The sequence below is a fragment of the Cyprinodon tularosa genome, unplaced genomic scaffold, assembly GCF_016077235.1.
Source record: "Cyprinodon tularosa strain WSP-4 unplaced genomic scaffold, ASM1607723v1 ctg66, whole genome shotgun sequence".
Classification (NCBI taxonomy): Eukaryota; Metazoa; Chordata; class Actinopteri; order Cyprinodontiformes; family Cyprinodontidae; genus Cyprinodon; species Cyprinodon tularosa.
Window position 1 is genome coordinate 2,564,572 of NW_024039407.1, and position 23,860 is coordinate 2,588,431.

At 38.8% G+C, this 23,860-nt stretch overlaps 1 protein-coding gene across 1 annotated transcript in view; it reads left to right on the forward strand.

Moving 5' to 3' along the window:
• The first annotated feature begins 12,445 nt into the window (after positions 1–12,445).
• The window catches only part of lama5 (laminin, alpha 5), a 108,134-nt gene continuing 96,719 nt past the window's right edge, over positions 12,446–23,860 (forward strand). The window contains 2 exon segments of the mRNA XM_038309294.1: positions 12,446–12,898; positions 16,722–16,874. Of these exon segments, the coding sequence (XP_038165222.1) occupies positions 12,653–12,898; positions 16,722–16,874 (399 nt within the window). The 5' untranslated portion in view covers positions 12,446–12,652.

A 23,860-nucleotide genomic window follows, 5' to 3' on the forward strand; every position in this document is an offset into this window, starting at 1 on the left:
CTGAGAGAGATGAAGGAGCCTAAGGAATAAAATGCTGTGGTTGAATTTGGAGCAGCTTTCTGCAGGTTTGGACTGGAATGTGGTCGACCATTATGATGCTTCAGCATGTCAGCTCTAACTCAATGTTTCTGAAAATACAGAGAAATTCTGGCCGTGCAGTCTGGTGTTTCAGATGGCATCAACAGAGCCCACTTTAATTTGGTTTCATTTCTGAAAGTTCTGTTTCAGTTTATTTGTATGTACCTGTCACATGCTTGCCAGGAGGCCAAGCAGTCTTGGAGTTGGGACCCAAACTAGTTGAAAGAAGAACATGCTTTGAAGAGTTTTCAGCTGACAAAACGTTAATTTCTTCTTGTGCAGGACATCAACCAAACCACACCAACCAAGAACAATGGCAGACATGTTTCTTATATAGAAGAGGAACTAAATTGGACGAAAACATTTTTTAAGAGGATGTTCAGATTCACAACAACTACTTAGAAAATACTTTTTACCAATAAATACAGAAGATAAATATTTTAATTCAATCCAAACAAATACTCAAACTCAATATAGAAAACACCATACATCAGATCAACCCCCCCACCCCTCAATTATCCAATGGTACAGTCCTGTACACACCTGCTTGGAGAGTGAAACAGCTAAATATTGTAAAGTGAAATCAATTTACCTTTTTTTTTAAATGAAAACAAGATGTGGCCAACCAAAGAACCACAACCCAAACAAATCCACTTCACCCAAAACAACAAAAATAAACCAATGTAGAAAACTAAATGCTGTGTTTAGCTGCTACTTTTGCCAATATACAGGTAACAATGGCTCATTGTTACAGTAGCCAAAAAGAGTAAAAACCCAACTGGGTCTAAAAAGCAGTCTGCAACAATAAACATTTCTATTAAATTTCTTGTAGTCCAATTTAATCCCAGTCATGATACAATTTAAGTGAGTAAAATGATCAAAAATGCCCCCAATCAAGTCCAATTTCTTTTTAACTTTCACTGCATTTTCCTATTTTAATAAATGCAGGTGATTCCAGTGGAGGGTAAACCTTCCCATTTAAGAGAAACATCCAGAAGAACCAGAACCAGGCTCACCATGAACAGCTTTCAATTGCTTACAAAACACAAGACCAAAACTGATGCACAGGGTCTGCAGTACTTTTTATTGGAAGGTAAAAGGATGTTGCACCAAGGTTGCGACACCCGTAGCTTTTTTAGTCACTCTCATCTGAACGATTTTCAAGTCAAGAGTACCTTCTTTTATTAATAAACATTAAATCTTTAAGGTTTCTTAATCCTGCTATTTTATACATTACACTGTTTATTAAGGTTCTTCAGCTATACTTTTAATAGTATGGACAAATATAAAAACTACAAGTTTGGATAATATTTGTACTCAGTCTTCACTAGTGGTAATTCCTTCGTATTGTGATACCCACTTCCTCCCTCTAACATGCAGGGTCTTTTCCCATCTCTTCCTTTTTATATTGTTTCTTTATCTCTCTGTAATCCTTTATCTGTCTTTGGAAGCTGCCTGGCTTTTATTTAAGACCCCTTTCAGACACCAGCAGACTTCAAAGTGGGTAAGATACACCAAGCTGGTGGAGGAAACACTGGGTGGATCTGAAGAAGGGTGGAGGCTGCACGTTTAATCCAACATTATTCCTTGTTGATACCAGTGGTGACATTCTGGTAAGTTTCTAGGTTTTCCTTTGATGCAGGTAGAAACGTAAAGACAATATATTTATTTCTTAAAATCATTCCCATATCATATTGCATTAAAAAGAACAATTTCAAACAGAGAAAGTGATTACCAATTAGAATCAAAGGAATTATGTCTAGCAATGACATAAATGTACTCTTTATGCCTAACAAGAGACACTGATGTAGGTTATGATTGTTTAAACAATCCTTCCAACTTCTGAACTTAATTGATTTCACAGTAGAGAAATTTACTCGTTACATCAGCTCAAATAGTCAAAGGACAAGAAGAAGGTGCATGGATGTATATATTGTATATACAGTGCATCTACATATTGATTGGTCTGATTGGTTGGTCTTGCTCAGGGACCCAGTATGGCAGTCTGTGGGAGTTCAATCCCCTACTCCCACAGACTGCCACACTGGGTCCCGGGCGCCGCAAAATGGCAGCCCACTGCTCCTCAAGGGGATTTATTAAATGCAGAGAATTAATTTCCCTCTGGGATTAATAAAGTATGTAAAAAATAAAAAATAAATGCTTTTTTTTTTAAGTAAGATTATTATACAGGATTATTGCACAAGGTGTTTACATGGGTGTTTATAGAGATGAATGGCAGGTTGGCTCAGAGATGATTAAACTGGGCGTTTTAAAAAGGCGATGTTAATGGGATTCCTCGGGCTATTCTGTTTCCATCTTTGTAAGATTTAATTATTCTCTTTCTCATTGCACTCTGCTTAAAGTTCCTTTCGTCCCTCTGTTCTGCTTCCTCAGCCTGCATTTAACAGATATGTTAGTAACATTTTGATGCTCATTGCTTCATATCTGCAGAAAAAAAATACATAAAAGATATTAGAAAGGACCAGAGGAGCGTCAGTAATATGGCGAGGTTACACTTGCTGATGGCGTTGGCAGTGTTGAGACTGAACAGACGGCCCACCATGACTTTCCTTTGATAGAGAGGAAACAAAGAGGCAGGCATGTATCTACCTGCCTCAGACACACACTAACTTTTGTCTGCAATCAGCCCAAACATCCCCTCCCAGGCTCGCAGTGCTTCAAACACATCCGCCTTCACCCCTCCATGTGTCATTTATATGGGCATGGGTGTGTTTATGTGGACCAAACCCCTATCTGATGCTGGATTGAAGCTGCAATATCTCAGGAATGCTGTGAAGAGATAGTCAGTATTTACCCACTACTACTACTATCATCCACATATCCTGGAGTTATGGCTAAGAAACATGAACTGTGTGCACATGTGGAGAGCCCATACTGATAACAGGATTAGGTGGTGTTTTGACTTGTAGAATCGTCTGGTTTTCCCTTAGGAGAAAAAAAAACGAGTGGGACAATGAACACAGTAACAGGGTTTGTGCTAAGAATTAAGCTTTCTGTTCTATTCAAAAGTAGGAAAAATCGCAGTCGCTGGGTGAGGGGTAGGAACACTATGCTCCATTACCAGGTGGCCCCTCCTTTAGAGGGTATTAATGCTTCTACCAACCATGCAGTTATAGCAAAGGAATCTATTTAATTTGCTCAGCGAACAGGCTTGTTGTCATTAGTGATATAAGAAGATATTTATCTGGATTTTCAGCATTTAAACACAAAAAAACAAATCAGAGCTGCGGACACAGGCAGTCAGTATTTACGTTTCAAAATTCAAGTGTTCAAAAAATCTTATTTAAATATTTAAATGACAAACTCTGTGATTACATTCAAATATAAATTGACCACTACGGGGATATAAATCTCATGAATCAGAGTTTTTATGGCAGGTTAAAGCCACAAAGTGTTTTTTCCTAATAAACTGGTAACATTCTCAAGTTAAGCATCCATGTTTTGCAGCGGTTGTATGGAATTTGTCCTCTCAGTGCTCTCAGTCTGCTCCTATGACCTGAAGTTTATTAAATGCTCCCTTTCATACCCTAACTTCTTTGATGGAGCATCCCATGAGGAAATATGATGCTGATTTTATCATTAATACTGAATGAGTATAAAGATTATTGATCGGTGAGAAGTAGAGTAAAGTAACTTTCAAATTCAGCCCATATCTGTTATTTTCTCTGACACTCCTGACATCTCATCTGCTTTCTTTTTCGTAGGAGTTCTGAACTCTTAATTAAAGTCTGTGTGTGGGAGTGTATTAGCAGTGGGTGAGCGGGTTTAACTAATGTCGCAGCTCACAGCTGCCACAGCAACGAGGGGCCGTTCCTGCGCTTCTCCTTGGGTCTCCTTGGAAACCAGGAAGTAGATTAGGATAACGAGCGAGAGGTCAAATAAGAGGGGTATAGTTAGATTAGAATTTTTTTTATACTTATTATGTTTATCTTAAACGACAAGTTTAAAGTTCTTGATTTTTTTGCATGCGATATATATTAACAAAAAACATAAAGTGAAAATGTTTTTAGTGTCTAAATACCATGAGATGTTTCTGCTTCAATGAATTTGTGAAAAACAAACTAACAAACTTCTGTGCATGCTTAAAAAGATTTGAGATTTTCTCTATTTTAACTTTACATTTTAATCACTTATACCTGTTTTATTTTTGTAATTTAATTTTTTTAAGCTTATTGGGGGTTATATATTGTTTCTTGTCTTCATCCTGTTAAGGAAAAGCTTATTATAAATAAAACAAATTTAATACTATCTGAATGTTCTTTCATAAAATGTATTTCGACTGTCTGCTCTTTGCAGCCATCAGCACCTTTAGGTATGAATCTGGGTGGATGTATCTCACCATTCTTTCAGCATTTTTAAATGGTGGGTTTTCTGGCACAGATCTCAGTTTTTGAACAGAATCTACACGTTTTAAATGTATTTAAAGTCTGTATTTTACTTAGGGTTAACCTGCTTTACCATTTCAATAACTAGTTTCTACATTTAATGTGGGATTACCATCTTGTTGAAATATGGTTGCTCTTAAGGTTACCTGTAGCTTACAGCTGCCCACACCAATAACAAAGTAGGGTTTGAAGTAGGTGATACATTTAAAGCTAAAATGTCTGTGTCAATGGACAAGCACGGTGGTGCCATTGTCATGCTAAGGGTCTTTTTTGTTGCTAGTGCATTGCACAGAGGGGTCAATATCGAATGTATCCACTTACCTTCAATTCAACACCTGAATGCTTAAAACCAGCTCATTCCAGCAAGAAAGTGACTGAAGATTTATCAAAACTGGTTTAATTTGGATTCCTCTTTTAAAAAGGTCTCCATTAAAGCCCAGATGATAAACCCAATGAATGTGAGTACTGTTGATCAAATATAAGCTAAGTAAGGGTTTGTTTATTATTAATTACTGCAGATTTTTAGCTTAAACCTTAAAATGTTCCTCCTCCAAAGGTGAAGAAAAAAAAACGTTTGGTGAAACTCAGGATTTTTTGCCATAACTACATACCTCTGGATTTGTGCTTTTTATATTTATAATACTTGCTTTATGTGGAGCCAGGCTCTGTTCATTTATTATCAAAATAAAATAACATTATATTAAACCCTCTCAGCTTTGTTGCATTTTGCCCTTTTTTTTCTGCAGGTTTTGAATTACTGGCTCTTTACCTAAAAAACTTAATTACAGCTAAGATAATTAAAAATGTCTAAATATTAAACAGAAAAGGTAGGCAAGCACAGAGCCCCTAGCCTGAGCTACCATCCAAGTGACCTTTGAATCTGCAAACATCCTGGGGAATGTTGGAGTGTGTCAGTGAATGAAGCTATGGCTCTCTCACACTCTGCCTCCAGACGTCTTTAAACTACAGGAGGTCACTGACCTCTGCCAACAAGCAGCTACATGTTTAGTAATAATGACATTAACCCGATCAGGGTTAGGTTTGCATATCTTATAACGTATAATCAAATCTAACAGCAGCCAAGAGGTCAGAGCTCAACATGTGTTCAACAGGTGACACAGGAAGTAATTTCCGGCGGACCAGCTAAGGTGTCTACCTCTCTGACTTCCTCCACACCAGATTCCCCTCTCCTACGCATATAAGCCGGTAAGGAAGGCCCTTCAGATTCAGGTTTACGAGTCTGTTTACATTTCTTATGGTTGTAATTTTAGTAAAATTGCGTTACATTTTCTTTGCATAGAGAGGCTAAATAAAAAAGCACGCCACACTTTTCAGATTTTGTGTAAATTTCCCTCCCATTTCAGTTTGTGTTAATAAGTCATGTGGTTTTATAATGGTTTCCATTTTCTTGATTTTACAGTTTTTTTTTCTTTTCTTATTTAATTAGTCTGTTGTTTGCCGCTTATTTTCCATTTTGATTGATTGATCGATTGATAAACAGATGTTTTCACACACTGGAATGTTTTTAAGAACATCTCCAAAAACTACATATATTCACATAACGTTGATCTAAACAATACGTTTTGTGAGGGAAGTGAGTTGCTGATTTATGACATGATTTGTTTGTTCAGTGACTTATTTGTACAGCTGTAACCTGTGTGCACTTGTTTTAATTTACTCCACTCAGATGGAAACAGAGCTGCTGCTCAGACTTGTTTTAATTCACTCACAACTTGTAACCTCAGCCACCGACAGTGGGGAAAAACCAGGTCAGTTGTCCCCCTGGTCATTAAATTATAGTCAAGAGTAGCCGTGTATATATTCTTTAAGATCTTAGTTTGTAAAGAAAAACAAATGGCTAATATAGAAACACATATTTATATATTTGTTGAACCTCAGCTGCTCGAGAAAGGTTCGGCCCATTTGGAGCTCAATTCTAGATATGTCACACAATCAGAATCAGAAAACGTAATTAATATCATGAAGGGCAAATCCTTACAGCAACCTGGCCAAACATACAAAGAAAAACAGAAATTTGATTAATGAACCTAATTGCAGGTTTTTAATGATTAATATTGATTTTAGACATGTAGTAATGCAAACCTAAGGGCATTAAGTTAAAACATGTCAATAGAAAAAGGTCATTGAGCCAAGTCTATGACTTTCCCAGCCTTCTTAGTGACCTGACTCTCCCAGAGTGAGGCCCAAAACTCTGATGCACGTTTCCCAAATATTCCTGGATGTTGATGCGTTGCACTTCTTCACCATTTATTCTGTTACCTCCTTGCCTAAAATCTACAACAAGTTATTCAATCTTTGAGACATTTATAATAATAATCATGGAACTTTTTTGACCTCGCTTTGGAGAAATTTACCTCTGCATTTAACCCATCCCCTTTGGGAGCAGTGGGCTGTCATTGTGCGGTGCCAGGGGGGCAGTGTGGTGTTAAGAATCTTTGCTCAGGGACCCAGAGTGCAGGCTGTGGGAGTGGGGCTCAAATTCAGAACCTCAGATTTCTAGGCTTTATGCCATAACCACTAGGCCAGAGGTCTTCAACAGGGGGTCCCCAGAGGTACTGCACGGGGGTCGCGAAAGTTTTAGTTTATTAGACTTTTTTTTTATATTCACCCTGCAATTTTTTCCACTAATTGAACTGTTTTTAAATACACATTAACATGAATTCAACACACTGTAGTAAACAGATAAATGGAGGCAGAAGATGTCTTTCAGTCATCGATGCTAGGGCGGTTCTAGACCAAATGTACCAAGGGGCCAGGATTCCATAATTTTGGAATTTTGTATATTTTTGACTTAATTTAACTTACAATTACATTTTTCTATGTAATCTAAATTAGAACAAAAAAAATTGATGCATTCAGCTTTAAAAATTAGAGAAATTTCTTTTGAAAAAAAGAAAAATGGGATCCAATTTCAGTACACCACATAGGAGCTCTTTCAAGTTGGGCACCCTTTCATTCACAACACCTGTCCCATCAACCAGGAATCAGAATCAGAAATACTTTAATAATCCCAGGGAGAAATTACTTTCATTACATTACTCCATCTTTAATAGAGTGACTATAGGACCAGTTTGATATAACACAATTTCATACTATATATATTTAGGGGGTCCCCGCTCCATCTCACCATAAGTTTGGGGGTCCTTGGCCTGGAAGACGTTGAAGACCCCTGCACTAGGCCACCACTCCCTGCCAAGATCCAAGGAGTTGTCATTGCACCAGGTGACAAAAAGGAGGAAATAGCTGGGCCATGGCCTTACGGTTGCTCAGAAGAAGAAACAGGATAACAGTGCCATCAGGGGAATTTAACCAAATGCGTTTGCTGGTGAAATAAGCACTAACTTAAAATAGGAAGGATTTAGACCGCAGTGGTATGAAACAGTTTCATTTAAGAGACAAAAACGGATAATTTTTAAGGTTAATTGATTCTACATATATCATAGATGAGGGTCCATCTTGGATTATTTTGTTCCAGGAAAGACTGTCGGCTCACCTTCTCGTCATCAAACACGCCCAACTTCTGGAGTCAGACTTTAGCTGTGAAGGGAGGTTTTATTAAATAAAGTGAAACTAAGCTGTGGATGGAGTTGTCTTTCTCAACAATGAATGCAAATAATTGAAACATCTGCTTTTAATAAATGTACATGAGTTTGTGTGTCAGTGGAGCTCTTTCATCTTCCAAAAAGGTTTCCATCCGTTAATTAGATGACAGAGCTCTGGAGACTATGAGATAAACACACAGCTGTTCAGGTGTCTTCTGGTTGTTCATCTCTAGTTTGAGTCTGTGCTGTAATGATGCAAGGGTTTTGTTTTTTGTTTTTTACCCCTCCAAGCACTTAATTCGTTCCTGTTTAGAGCCACGCTGAAAGCAGACACGAAGGAGCCCCTTTGCACAAGAAAAAGCCTAATAAAGTTTGCAAAATCTCTAAGACTTAGACAACTTTTATTGTTATTTTGTACACCGAGTGTTCACAAAACCAAATTTTGTTTAGCACAGCTTAAATGAAAATTTCCTTTTTTCTTTTGAGTTTTTACAGCACTAGTGGCTTGTTTTTTTGACAGTAGTCTGACAGGAAAGGGGGTATGAGGAGAGACATACAGCAGAGGACCACAGGTCAGATTCAAACCGGGGTCTGCTGCGTCAAGGACTAAAGCCACCTCACATAAGTCGTGCATTTTAACCAATGTTCCACCTGCACACCCAATAAATGAACATTTCAATTCCATAAAGTGCAGCAGTGATCAGATATAAACAGTTTGGGAGAAAAGACATGGTGCAAAAAAATGCATTGACTGTTATATGAGAAAGCCGAGTGTTGGGTCATTGGAAGAATGTTCTTGGGAAGCAGCAGCTCCTGCAGGCTTTAAGTGGATTTGAAGAAGACAAATGTTTCTAAGAAGAAGTTTAAAGCTTTTTCTGCTGGGTCTGCAGTAACTTTCACTGATAGAAGAAGTCATGCAGCGACTGCCAGCAGCAGCAGGACGAGGACAGAAGTCTACGTGGAACAAAGACAGGTTATCTATTGTCTCATTCTAATCCTGTGTTTCCTAAACAAACCCCTGCTGAGGCTCTCAGCGTCAGGCTGTCACTGAGCGAGAACAGATACAGAAAACCTAGATATGATGCACTTTTTCCTGCAGTGAAGACCGACACTAATAGGAGAGCGACATCCATCCTTTGTCGTCTGCTTATCAGAGATCAGGTCACAGGCTAACAGATTAGGGAGGAACCCACAACATCTGTCTGCCACGAGAGTGACGGTTCTAGAACATATTTACTGGGGAGGGGAGCCTGTTTAATGGGAGCACAGAAAAGCATGAAACAAAAAAACAGGTCAATAGTGAATAAATGTATGTAAAGCAGCAGAACCAAAAACCAAATCATAATGCTGCTCTGAATGAAGTGAAATTTCCACATAATTTAGATTAATTAAACTTTGATGTTGTTTCAACTTAATATTCCTATTATTTTGGCTTGAAATTATCATTTTCCTCACAGGGCAGGAAAAAGTAACTAAAATAATAAGTTGCTATATAAGTATCTACTTAAAGATAAATTAAGGCAATTTTTGGGAATATTACGCCATAATCTAGAAATATCACATATTTAGACTTTTTATACTACAATTTATTGTTTTAATTAAATCAAAATTAGAACTTAACTAAAAATGATCAGTTCAGCTGCAACATTTTTCTTTAAAGATTTGGAAGAAATGGGTAAAAGGGAGCTATCAATTAGTTTGCCTGATCCAGAGAATATCATCATTAGTGCTTTTTAAAAAAAAAAATATTAACATAACAGGGGCCAGGATCAGTTCTACAGAGTCACCTCCATCTCAATCTGGAGTATTCCAGGTCCAGGAGGCATATTAAAACTTTCAGTTCTGGATCTGACCAACGGTCTCCTGTAACTGAGATATACAAAGTAAACCTTCAAAGCAAGTTACCGAGGAGAGACCATGATGAGATTCTTCAAATGCCTTCTTTCCGAGATCCCCAAATGATTGAGAGCCTTACCCTGAGGCAGAGACCAGGCACCCTGTGGAGAAAACTGTTCACACGGTTACAACAGAGATCCTGTTCTTTTAGGCATGACTTATATCTCCTGTGGAGCTTAGGGAACTTCACTCTCTGTCTCAGATACCAACCTGACTAATAACTGTTCTAGTATGAGCTGTTAATCTCTGCAGCTCCCCCTGTGTCCCCAGAGAAGGTCTGAAGGCTGTTTCAATGATTAATGCTCTTGTGATGTCACACACTTTGTTTTAAAATGGTGGAAATTCATCTTTTGGAAGGTTTGCAGGTGTGTAATGCTCTCGGTTATTGGGGGCTGGAGATGCTAAACCAACCAAACTGCACCCACACATTTAAAATAGGAGAAACATTCCCTGAACACATACATAGACGTAAAAGTCAGATAGTTAACTTTTACTGTTGCTTTTTGTATCTCTGCTTCTGTCTCCTTGAACCCAAGTCGGCCTTGGCAGATGGTTCTGAGCCTGGTTCTGCTGGAGGTTTCTTCCTGTTAAAAAGGAGGTTTTCCTCTCCACTGTTGCCACAAGCATGCTTAGTGTAAGGGATTGCATTTGAGTCAATGAGTCGATGCAATCAACTGGTTTTCCTTAGATAGAAAACTTTGAATCAATTTGACTGCATGACTTGGTGAACTGTAAAGTTTCTTGAGATGACACGTGTTGTGAATTGGTGCAATAGAAATAAACTGAATTGAATTGAATCATCCAAATATTTTTGTCAGAATAGGAGCGTTGGGTGTTAGAGGATATACACTATATTGCCAAAAGTATTTGCTCACCTGCCTTGACTCACATATGAGCTTAAGTGACATCCCGTTCCTAATCCATAGGGTTCAATATGACGTCGGTCCACCCTTTGCAGCTAGAACAGCTTCAACTCTTCTGGGAAGGCTGTCCACAAGGTTTAGGAGTGTGTTTATGGGAATTTTTGACCATTCTTCCAGAAGCGCATTTGTGAGGTCGCACACTGATGTTGGACGAGAAGGCCTGGCTCTCAGTCTCCGCTCTAATTCATCCCAAAGGTGTTCTATCGGGTTGAGGTCAGGACTCTGTGCAGGCCAGTCAAGTTCATCCACACCAGACTCTGTCATCCATGTCTTTATGGACCTTGCTTTGTGCACTGGTGCACAGTCATGTTGGAAGAGGAAGGGGCCAGCTCCAAACTGTTCCCACAAAGTTGGGAGCATGGAATTGTCCAAAATGTCTTGGTATGCTGAAGCATTCAGAGTTCCTTTCACTGGAACTAAGGGGCCAAGCCCAGCTCCTGAAAAACAACCCCACACCATAATCCCCCCTCCACCAAACTTTACACTTGGCACAATGCAGTCAGACAAGTACCGTTCTCCTGGCAACCGCCAAACCCAGACCCGTCCATCAGATTGCCAGATGGAGAAGCGCGATTCGTCACTCCAGAGAACGCGTCTCCACTGCTCTAGAGTCCAGTGGCGGCGTGCTTTACACCACCGCATCCGACGCTTTGCATTGCACTTGGTGATGTATGGCTTGGATGCAGCTGCTCGACCATGGAAACCCATTCCATGAAGCTCTCTGCGCACTGTTCTTGAGCTAATCTGAAGGCCACATGAAGTTTGGAGGTCTGTAGTGATTGACTCTGCAGAAAGTTGGCGACCTCTTCGCACTATGCGCGTCAGCATCCGCTGACCCCGCTCCGTCAGTTTACGTGGCCTACCACTTCGTGGCTGAGTTGCTGTCGTTCCCAAACACTTCCATTTTCTTATAATACAGCTGACAGTTGACTGTGGAATATTTAGGAGCGAGGATATTTCACGACTGGATTTGTTGCACAGGTGGCATCCTATCACAGTTCCACGCTGGAATTCACTGAGCTCCTGAGAGCGACCCATTCTTTCACAAATGTTTGTAAAAACAGTCTGCATGCCTAGGTGCTTGAATTTATACACCTGTGGCCATGGAAGTGATTGGAACACCTGATTCCAATAATTTGGATGGGTGAGCAAATACTTTTGGCAATATAGTGTATATGCTGCGCTTTAGGCTATCATTTGGACTGGATGGACTCTAAGCTTACATCAGTGAACAAATATGCAGGTATTTCTGCTCAGGTAATAAAAAACTCCCAGCTGTTATCACCTGACCAAAGTTCTACACTTGAGTCATGTCTGAGCAAACTGAAACCCAGAGAGAGATGATTGTATGGTTTAAAGTCCTAGAAAAATAACTCAGTCAAGCAGAAATATTTTAGGAAAATAAAGGAGAAGAGTCCCACTACAAATATAAATGACAAGAAATGGAGAAATAAGAAATATTGGAATGGATTAAAACATTTAGTAAAGTGTGTGAAGTGAATGAAGGAGTGGTGAGTGTTTCCCCTCTTTAACCACTGGGGGACAGGCTGAAGGAGACAGAGGGGGGAGGACTAGGAGGTTTTAGTAGGACTCTGTCACCAGGAGGGAGAACAGACACTCCGAGGCTCTGATCTCCAGCATTTCCATCAGCTCTCCTTCTTTTTTTATGTTGCTTTCCTCTTTGGAGTTATTCATCCTGCACTGACTTCTTCCTGCAGATGCTGCATCAGCTCTGCTTCAGTTAACAGCAGGCCTTACACCTCCAGGCGGATCGAGCGGACAGGTGATGAACGGAGCCGGGTTATGGGTGCTGCTCCTGGGCTGCTGCTGCTGCCTCGCTGCGGCGCAGGAGCTGCCGGCCGGCGGCCTGAACGGATACAGCCTCCACCCGCCCTACTTCAACCTGGCGGAGGGGACCAAGATCACCGCCACGGCGACCTGCGGGGAGGACGAGAGCGGCAGGAGCCTGCAGGACCTGTACTGTAAGCTGGTCGGGGGCCCGGTTTCCGGGGACCCGAGCCAGACAATCCAGGTGAGTCCAGAAAGTTTTCCAAACTTCCGGCTGCGCCTCAGAACTGCACTTATAATAAGTTCATTTCACTTTATTACTGCATACAGAACTTAAAATCAACTATTATACATTTCTGATGTGGTGAAAGGTTTTATTTCTCTAAATATCTGCATTTAGAAAACTAATTATTGCAGCTTAAACTTTAAGGTAGAAGTTTTGCATTTAGTCTAATTCGCTCGGATTTAACCCAATATTTTTTTTTTCTTCCACTTATCCAAATCTGTTGCATTTATAGATTTAATTTTAAACTTTCAGATTGGACTTCCATGCTTGCAGATATAGTGGGATAGTGGATAGCACTGCTGCCTTGCAGCAAGAAGGTTGTGGGTTCGATACCTGGCTTGGGGTCTTTCTGCATGCGTGGGCTCTCTCTGGGTACTCTGGCTACCTCTCACACTCCAAAATCAATTATGTTAATTGGCTTCTCAAAATTCTCCTTAGGTGTGTGTGAATGGTTGTTTGTCTCTCTGTGTTGCCCTGCAATGCACTGGCATCCTGTTCAGCACCCCTTGTGTCCCCACTTGGGATTAAGCGTGTCAGAAAATGGATGAATTGGAGACATATTTTGTTTTCTTCGCTATTACTTGTTTTTGTTATTAATATCAATGTCGTAATATGCTATATATATACTATAGTTTCCTGCAATCTATTTTTTTGGAAAAGGCGACAGCTTTCCAATGCCTCTAGATTACACAAGAAAATAACATCCTATATGCCATTATTGCTCATTTCCGCTCATTTTGATTTCCTTTTTTCTCTGATACCAAAACATAATATAGCGTTGTTATGTTTTCTGTGTGCATCTTGCTCTGGGGATGTATATAGATGTATTTAAGTAATGCATTTGAAAATAAAAAACATCCTCACAAGTTAAAAGAGACACCAAATCATTGCATTTTAGATCAGGATTCAAAAAAGCTTTATTTGTTGTTAGTTGAGTTAAAATTTTTAAATTTTTAATTATTTCTATAAGGTTTAGAAAGTCTAATCAGGACCATAAATGCAGACAATCAGTTAACTTAGAATGTTGTTTATGCACAGCTAACAAAACAAAACTGTGCAGGATTTTTTAAACAAAATAAGCAGAAGGACCTTTTGTTGACATGTTAACAACAAAAAACTTTGGTAGTAACTAATTAATAAAGTTAAATTTTTTGGATTTGCATAATCAGATTTAAAGTACTGGAAAATACGTCAGAAGGTGTGCAAAAAGCCCCTGATATCGCCTCATTGAAGTAATCTATTTTGATTTAATGTATTTTAAGATAACTGTTCACTGCTGCATTTATCTATATATCACAGATATATGTGTCTGAACTGTGGACTCATCTGAACTGAGTGGGTCAGAGTGGGCGCGAAGCTCCAGCTGCTCTGCCAAGTCATCATTTCATGCATCGCTTACTTTGTAGGACTTGGCAAAGCTTAACAGGGCTCAGTTATATAAGAGCAGCCAGCATTTCATTAAAGGTGAAAACTAAGTTAATCCAACTTGGGCCTATTTTTCAGCTTCATCCTTTTTCTTTCTGTTGGAGAGTTTTTAATGTTATGATGGGTTTGTGAGCCTGAGGGCCTCTTTTTAACGTCTAAGCCTGTTGGTTACGGCTGTTAACACACAAAAGTTAATTGTGGTTTAATGGGTTAACTAATATAGCAAGCCTCTGGGAGACCACATAAAACCTTCTCCTCGTCTTTTCCCACCTGTTCCCCACATTCCTCACAGCGACTGACCCGTGTCCTCCAATCAGGATGGCTTTATGCTCCCTGTTACCGGGAGATTTTCAGGACCTGAGAGCCAAAAGAAGAAGGAAAAAAGAATTCAGCTTAAATTTGGAGTTGGCCCCACGAGGTGTACACATGAAAAGGTGTTGTTTAACAGACGCTGAAGGAGATCTTTCTGCAAGATTAGGATCAGTCAGCGGAGGCTGATAAAGAGCAGCAGGCAGCTTCCAAGAATAAATAAATAAATGTGCCCTGAGGCGGTTTACTTAAAACTGGAACTTAGAGGAATCTCTAAAGTTGCTGTTTAAAGAAACTTTAAATTACCAAAAAAAAAAAACATATTTCCCTACACTAACCAAAGTAGTTATTGAATTTTCTGAACATTATACACCCACTCTATAAAGCCTCAAACTCAACGCTAATTCTGACATTTTGAATTGGAAAAAGCTTGCTGGACGGGAAGCAAAACATCTTCAAACTTGGTAACAAAGTCCAGTCGAATGTTTTTTTTACTTTTTATTCACTCTCACTTTTATAAATTTAATTCTGTTCAGGAATGAAATTTATAAAAATTTATAAAATTTGAATGAATCCATCTGTAGGTTTAGGAGAAAAGAGATTAATCTCTTTTTAAAAGTTTTTTTTTCCTCCATCTTTCCAAGTTGCAACAAAGTTCTATAACTAGAACACTAACAGCAGGAATTTAAAGCCTTTGAATAAACCCATCAGCTCAATTTAAGCATCTCATGGTTTTATCTCTATTTCTCTGTTTTCATTTTTGAGGAGATCAACGAGGTGATAACAATTTTGCAAATTCAATTTTTACCTCCAATTTGAAAATACTTGAAATTTATCAAAATGCAAATCAGGGTGGGAGGAAATTTATAGCAAATAATAGATGGTTATATTAACGCTATCTAACACAAGAGACGGCAGAAAATCTTTGAACCTACTGAGCTACAGAGAAGACGCCTTTTAATCTCAGTTATCCTTAAATTGCCACCCAGGTTAATCTCTAAGATAACTATTTGATTTGTAAATAATGAGGAGGATTAGAGCACAAAATAGATGAAGGGACTGCTGCTTTTAGGGGTATCTGCTTTATGTTACTTATGGACCAAGAATATAACATGTATTTTGGTATATTTAATATTGAAGTCCCTCAGAAAATGAGAAAAAAAAAACAGTATTTTTATTGTTGTTAAAGGGAAATTGTTTTGCTGGAGCCTGGACATGACAGAAATAGGTGGCTTCGTCTTTGAAACATGAACCCAGATCTTTAATTTAACAAACATCTGTAAAAATGCAATCGCATAGAAACATTTCCATCTTTAGTTGTGATCAAAGAAGCTGAAACATTCTTAAATTCAAGGTTTGAGCGTAAACCCTTAGGTTTTGTTTCCCTGATGGAAACTTTTTGTATCCTGAAATCCACGATAAATGCCACCATGAGTGTTTTAAAGGTCACCGGCTGTAGGTCACGCAGTAATAGGTTATATACAGCTAGTGTAACATTTGTAACAAAGATTATTTAGAGCTCATTAGCTATTAGTCTTTTTTTATAGAAAAAATATAAATATCAAGTCATCCAAACTTTCCTATCTAATCCTAAAGAGCTACAGACCTCAGCATCTTAAATTTGAAATGACACAAAGAACGTCCTCTATAGGGAGGCTTTGCTCCAAAGATAAGGAGAGGATCCCTCATCTACTGGCAGCTCAGAGAAGAAGTTCTGCTCCTCTGAATCCTAAAGAGGTCAGCAAAGGGGGATCTACCTTCTGGTTAGGATTCCTCTTGGATATTTGGTTTTGAGGTTTTCCAGGCAGGTCCTACTTGAAGAAACCAAAACAATCAGCGATTGGAAGACAGCTTACAGATCGGTGAATATAGTATTCATAAAAACCTTTTAAGTTAAAATGTATGAACAGCATTTAGTGGGATTTGATCTAAAATGGAAAGTGAAAGTGAACCACATGCTTGTGTCACAGGAAGATCGGATGATACCAGGTTTTATGTCTAAGCTGCACCTTTCAAGACTTTCTTTTCTCCTTGTTTGACTCCTTAGGGGCAATACTGTGACATCTGCAGCCAGGAGGACAGCGATCGGGCCCATCCCATCACTAACGCCATCGATGGGACAGAGAGATGGTGGCAGAGCCCGCCTCTGTCCCGCAGCACGGAGTTCAACCAGGTCAACGTCACGCTGGATCTGGGACAGGTAGGATTTACTAAAAGCCTAAAACCATGAGACCTTTTGATTTCTGGCTGTTAGCAGAACAAACTCAGCGTGTGATTCCAGGGTTTATGGGAGCCTGATGTTGACCTCTTTTCTGGTTCCTGTGCGGTGACATAGAGGCAGGTGGATTATTTATTTCAGATCAGTTCCAGGTTTTATTATTAAAAGACCATCTATACAAAGAAGGTCTCAAATGAAGACTAATCTAGGAGAAATTACTGGATCTCTAAAAGCTGTCTCTGAATTTTCAATTTGGTAACATTTGTTCCTCTAGCAAAATATTGAGCATATTTGTGCGAATGAATTCAGTCTTATAATAAGTTAATTGTGTCTTGAATTAAACTATATTCAAGTGATTTCAGTTCAGTTTATTCATATGGTGCCAATTCAGAACAAATGTTTTATATACAAGACCAATGCGTCCCAAACATGCCCACTTATTAGACTCCGAGATCTGGTTCCAATAATGACTCAGTTCAGTCCAACACAGGTTAACATTTTAAGGCAGTTGCTAAAGTTTTGTCTTTGCAGAAACTGGTTGTTCTGAGGAAGCATCTGGAGACAGTGGAGAGGAAGAACTCCTTCTGTCAGGAGGAAACCTCCAACAGAATTAGTTCACCTCTGGTTGCTTTGGTTTGAGAGCACTGAACCCACTGAACCAGGGGTACATTCAATGGGAAATAAACAAAATAAAAATACAATACTTAGTTATTGGTGTTTGCCAAATAAGCTGTTTTATACAGTGTATAAATAAAAATAAACAACGAAGCAGTAAGTTAGGGGTGTTTTCTTTGGGAAAGAAGGAAAAGGAGAGTCATTTTTTTTATTGGAAGCCCTGAGATTTTTCATGGAAGCTCAACACAGGAAGCACTGTGCTAAGATTACTTTCTTAGAAAATAAATAACTGAACCCTAAATAGCTAGATGACATTTTTTAAAACATTTAATTGACTGTTTTTCTGCTTCTTAACCTGATAGAAATCTAAAACTAAAACTCAGTGTAACAACTGTCAAAATAGTGAGCTTTCCAAATTTTCATAACCTCATCGAGGAAATGATTTAAAGGGTACAGAGATGTTTCCTCCGGATGCCTTGTATTAATCTCATTGATGCTGCAGCTTGGATGGGAAAAAAATATATATTCTCACACTTGTTTAGCATGCTTACATCCTCATGTATGGAACCACTTGGGTCTTTTTTCACTCACTCAAAGCTCCTGCATGCTCACCTTATGCACCACTTCAACTTTTTTCCTTGAATATTGTTCTTGAACCACCTCCTTATGCTCCTGAATGCAGCTCTTTAATGGCTGCTGGTCCTGCTCGAGTGCCTTCCTCTTCATGAAACAGGGGACAGACACTGTGTGTGTGTCAGATAGGGGGAGGTGTTTGTTTGAATCTGATGTCTTTTGCAAGTGTGATTTGTGTGATGGTATCACAGTGCCGTGCACAGACACGTTAGGGTATGAATAGCATTGATATCTTTGGGAACCTTTGAACCGAACAGGGTTGTTCCTTTGCTGAAGGTCTTGAATGCAGCACGGCTCCATATTGTGGAGGGAACGGCTACTCTAACACAAAAGGAGCAACTTAAACTGTGACCTTTTTGGTCTCCGCTCCGCCTAGTCAGAAAATGAATGGAGATGAAACAAATGATGCTGGGAATGTTTGCTGATTTATTCGGTTTGATCTGGAATTAGAAGTAAAGCTGAACTGCTCATCTATGTCTTTGATAAGCAATAGTGAGAGACTAATAAACTGATATTAGTGATCCAGGCTGTGAGCTCAGCCTGCAGTCGTTCTAACCCATCTAATCATTTTGTTGCACTTTAGTTTCCACACCTTCACTCTACACTGAAAAAAAGATACTTTGAATCAACTTAAGAAAATTACAGTAATTTGCTACACTTACATTTATTTGTTTTTCTCAAATTAAATGCGTGAGATGTTTGAAAGTATAAATTTTGATTTATTAGAAATAATTTTTTCACCTTCAGACAAAGAAAGAAACTGAATTCATACAAAGTAAAACTATAACTTATGACAGATCTTAGACACGTTTTTCGCTTTGTTTTAACTTGATTTTTGCAATTTAGAAAAAAAAATACCGATACATATAAGCATAAATTTACTTAGGAATTAAGTTTTGGAAAAAGATTAAACTTTCAAAGAGTAAATATCAAACTTTGGTATATTCATTGACCACAGACACAGGATTTATAATTCATGATAACTTAGAGCTTTAAATGTAGTTTTAAAAATTGTGAAAATAAATCTTTTTATTGTTTTTTAACAAGCTAAGGAACCTGAAATGCTTCACAGTTCTTAAAACTGTCTCCATGATAAATGTAAGTCATTCAATTAATGCAGTGTATTCTCATTATGAGTTCGTATGAAATCGTACGAAAAGTTATGCACCGTAATTTCGTACGTTTTGGACGTTTTTTTACGTCATATGCGCATGTTACGCACCATTAAATAACATAGAATTTAACATACAATTTACCCTAACCCTGACCCTAACCCTAAGATATAAAACAACAAGCAACGTAGTTAGAGAAATGAAGAAGTAATTATTGCACTGTTTTTCCCAGTTTTACGTCCATCCGCGGATCTGTTTTTTTGTCTGTCTGCCTGCACATGCGCACTGATGTGTTTTTTTGAGGAAAAACGTCCAAAACGTACGAAATTACGGTGCATAACTTTTCGTACGATTTCATACGAACCCATAATGAGAATATATTGATTAATGACGACAATGCCTGCGCATCATCTCTATTCTGAAACTGAGTAGACTGCTTTAGTTGTTACTCATGGCGTTGCAGTGCTGGTTACACCTATTTTTAATTAATCGGGTAATCAGGCCACATTCACGTTACAGTTTGTTACAACCCCTAGTAACACTATTACCTTTGACTTAGTACATATTTACCTGGAAAAAAATATTTCAGTGTATTTTTTTCCTTGTTAATGGATTTTAAAAGTAAAGTGAATTTACAGGAGTTGATACTTTAATTTGACTGGAGGTGCACATTTCTGGGTGTGCACAACACAGACAACCTCACGTGGACTGTAAACACCACCTCACTGGTCAAAAGGGCACAAAAGTGCATGTACGTCCTTAGGAGGATGAGGAGAGCCCACCTGCCCCCATCCATCCTCACCACCTTCTACAGAAGCACCATAGAGAGATTTCTGACCAGCTGTTTCACTGTGTGGTGTGGAGGCTGCAGCGCCTCAGACTGGAAGAAGGTGAGGAGAGTGGTGAGAACAGCAGAGAGGATCATCGGGGCTCCTCTTCCCTCCATTAAAGACATTTCATCCCAGCACTGCGTGTCCAGAGGCCTTAACATCATAAATGACCCCTCACACCCCCACCATGGACTGCCCTCTGGGAAGAGTCTTTGCAGCATTCGATGCAGGTCCAGCAGATTCCAAAACAGCTTCTTCCCCACCGCCGTCAGACTGCTGAATGTTTGATGAAATGGGAAAAAAAGCTGAATCTTGGAGAGAGACTGTAAATCATATCACAGTCTTATGTTTACATTTGATCACTGTTTCACTTTAAGAAATGGAAATATAATGAGAGCTGTATAAAATGAAATTTCGTTTTGTATACACTCTTTATATACAAAATGATAATAAGGTTTGTCTGGGTCTAAGTGGTGAAAGCTTCCAATCCTCATCTTTTTTTTTTATGGCATGATTTTAATTCGACCGGCCAGTAAATCATCTCAGAAAATGTCTCCTTCCTTCTTCTCAGTCCTCCATTTCTCCTCATCACTCCCTGCTTTGTTCTTTCTATTTAACCCCGGAGCAGTAAAAGTGTGTATAGCTTGTTAAAGTTAGCAGGATGGGATGTTTACCTTGTCACTGCAATAAGAAAGAAAAGAAAGGGTCACCATGAAAGAGCAGCATGAATAGTTTCAGGGCTCAGTTCTTCATTAAATAGAAGTGGGCTGCATGCCAACTCTGCCAGCTGTGCTATTCAGAATCCATCAAGGTTTTAATCAGAGTCAATGTTTAGGAGCTCAATCATTGTGTTTCCTTTTATGACTTAATGAAGATTTGATGAGAGCAATTTCGAAATAATCCAAATATGTTTTTTTGCTTTTAAAATTAATCCCCTGAAGGAAGAAAATGTGCCTTGATTGTCCTCTGTAACCTGGTTTATAAAGTCAATCAGCAGCCCTGCATTTTTTTAGCACAAATTTTCATCTCATTTTAAGAGATTTAAGAAATTAAATACAGGAAACATGAATGAAAGAATCAGGCTTTACATGTTCTGCACAGCAGCGTGTACTTAAGACGTCAACTTGGTTCACATTTTGCCTTTAAAGCCTTTTTGGTCTGTTGGAAAAAGCCGGAGTACCCAGTGAGGGTGCTGCCATACTGACGGAGAACATCATTTACAAGGAGAAATGCAACCTTGGGAGACTGAGCTTTCAAAGCAGCTTGCCGCAGCTGCAGAACAACTGATTTGAATATTTGAACATCACTTCAGAATGGAGCGCTTTGCTTTAAAAGGAGCTTAACAGAGACTATGAGCAAAGAGGGGGAGGGTCTGCAGTTACCAGGTTACGGTTTTGTCTGGAAAGAATGTAGGTGGGTAAAGGCCATGTTTTGAGTTTGAATCAGTGTAGAGAGGGTGCTGAGGACCTCGCCTCCAACCATATGAAAGAAGGAAGGAAAAAAGAGAAAGATTGGAATTTCAGTTAACCTGTCTCAACCTGCAGAGGGGAGGCTTTGCTGATTTGCCCCCTAAATAACTCCCCATGTCTTCCCATTTCAGCTGGCTGCAGCTCAACAAGTCAAATCTGGAGATGGCATTATGAAAACATTCATTTAGACTGAAACAACAAACTTTTTTAACTTCCTCTTGAGCTTTCAGTGAAATTTCCATTATATAAGAGGCAACAATGGGAAATGTGCAATCAGGTGATTTTATTATATATTTTTAACAAATTTCTTCAGTTTTTATGATTTAATGACTCTATGCACCAACCAGTAATGAAGTAAAAAAGTTGTACAAAATATGTAAATATTTTTTATTTAAGATAAAAACCCTTCTGTCTGTTAATTTGCTCTATCCAGTAATCCTGTAAATTAATTTCATATAAAGCCCCTTTTGCTAGGCAAGGCAAGGCAAATGTATTTGTATAGCAAAATTCAGTACAAAGACAATGCAAAGTGCTTTACATGATTAAAATATAGGAAAATAAAACTGAATCAAAGCAAGTATTAAAAAAAATAAAAAATGCAGAGACAAAAAATAATATTAAAAACAGCTGGACTAAAGAAAATAAAAAAGTTGAACTAACGATGTTTCAGTTGAACTGTTAACTAGAACAGTCGAAGGCAATCCTAAACATATGTGTTTTTAGTCTTGATTTAAAGGAACTCAGGCTTTCCGCACATTTCCTGGAAGTTTGTTCCAGATAAGTGGAGCATGGGAACTAAATGCTGCTTCTCCATGTGCTATCCCATTAATTAGTTGAAAAAGAATAACAGACATATTATTCGATTAGCGAACTAATTGCGAATTGTAGACCTAGAATATTAAGCCTGTAGCATTAATGACAGCGGTACAGGAAGTTTTGATGCTGAGACTCTTTTCGCTTTGTTGAACTGTTAGATAGTTAAAGCTGGTGATTACGAGAGGTGTCTTTGTTGGTGTAAAACCCTTAAAACGATCCGAGCCTTCATTCTGTGGATTTGGTTTAAAAGGTTGAGGACCTTGACGTTGACGTACATTTTGGCACAATTTACTGCAGGCCCTTGGGGGCCACTTTCCCGCATGTTTTAGAGGTTTCCCTGCTTCAGCACAGCTGCTTCTGATGATTGCATTTCAGCAAAGGCCTGTTAATCAGCTGTCAATGGAAATCAGCTGTGCTCAAGCAGGAAAACCTCTAAAACCTGCGGGACAACGGCCCTCGAGGGCCGACTTTGGAGAGGCCTGATTTACTTAAGGCTTCCTGAAGCTTCACCTCTACTACTGGTCCATTATTCTGTTGGTAATAAAAGTTGTCTGTAGGTTATAACTGAAAAAAGGTCAGAAATGTCCACGCTAGGATGTCGTTTTAATGTTAACATGCACAGCAGGATTTTGATTCCAATGGATCAGCTTTCTTTTTTATAAATGAGGACAGATGTAGAGAATGTAGATTAAATACATAAAAGGCAACAAACAGTCTGTTCATTACCTTTAAATGGGAAAGAAAAGTTTCTTTTTATTGTTTTCTTTCATTGAGTCGCAATTGGAGACAGGGTGGAGAGAGCAGACCTTAGAAAGGAAAATGACTCATATTTCATCATAACGCACAGTTTATGTTTGCACACATATGTAAGACTAACGAATGTAGGGATTTGGGCGCTTTGTGCCCAGGTGTGATTGTGTAAAGTTTTCATTCCACAGACATGCGGTAGTGGAGGGAGTGTTGTCCCAGGTAAAGGGGAGGGGAGATGGAAGAACGGAGGGAACCTAATCCTACATGTTTAAGGAGGGGGGAGGCAAAGCTGTCTGAAGAAAGCAGGAAGGGGAGGAGAGGAAGGAGGGATGAAACATGGGAACAGAGCAGACGTAAAGAGGAAGGAGGGGATGAGAGAAGAAAGGAACTGGGGATGCTTATGTGTTTCTGAACACTATAATTAGAGTGCAGAATGATGTGTGTGTGTGTGTTTGCTCTTTAGGTGAGGTCTTCTGTTCCACAATCCTCCCTACGTGAATAAAAACAATCTGGTTTCTTGTAATCAGATCTGTCAGCAGCTTTCAGCCTGGAGCCCTGAGTAGCTGCGCTGTGTTTTCCACAGTTTCACTCATTTTTGGGACTTATTATAGAACACCAAGTATTAACAGATTATTTTATGTTCTCTTTTGTTTATTAATCTGAATAAGAATAGGAAATAAATCACTCGGCTTCAGTACTATTTTTTTTTCTTTATTATATATATTATTTTGTTATTCAATACA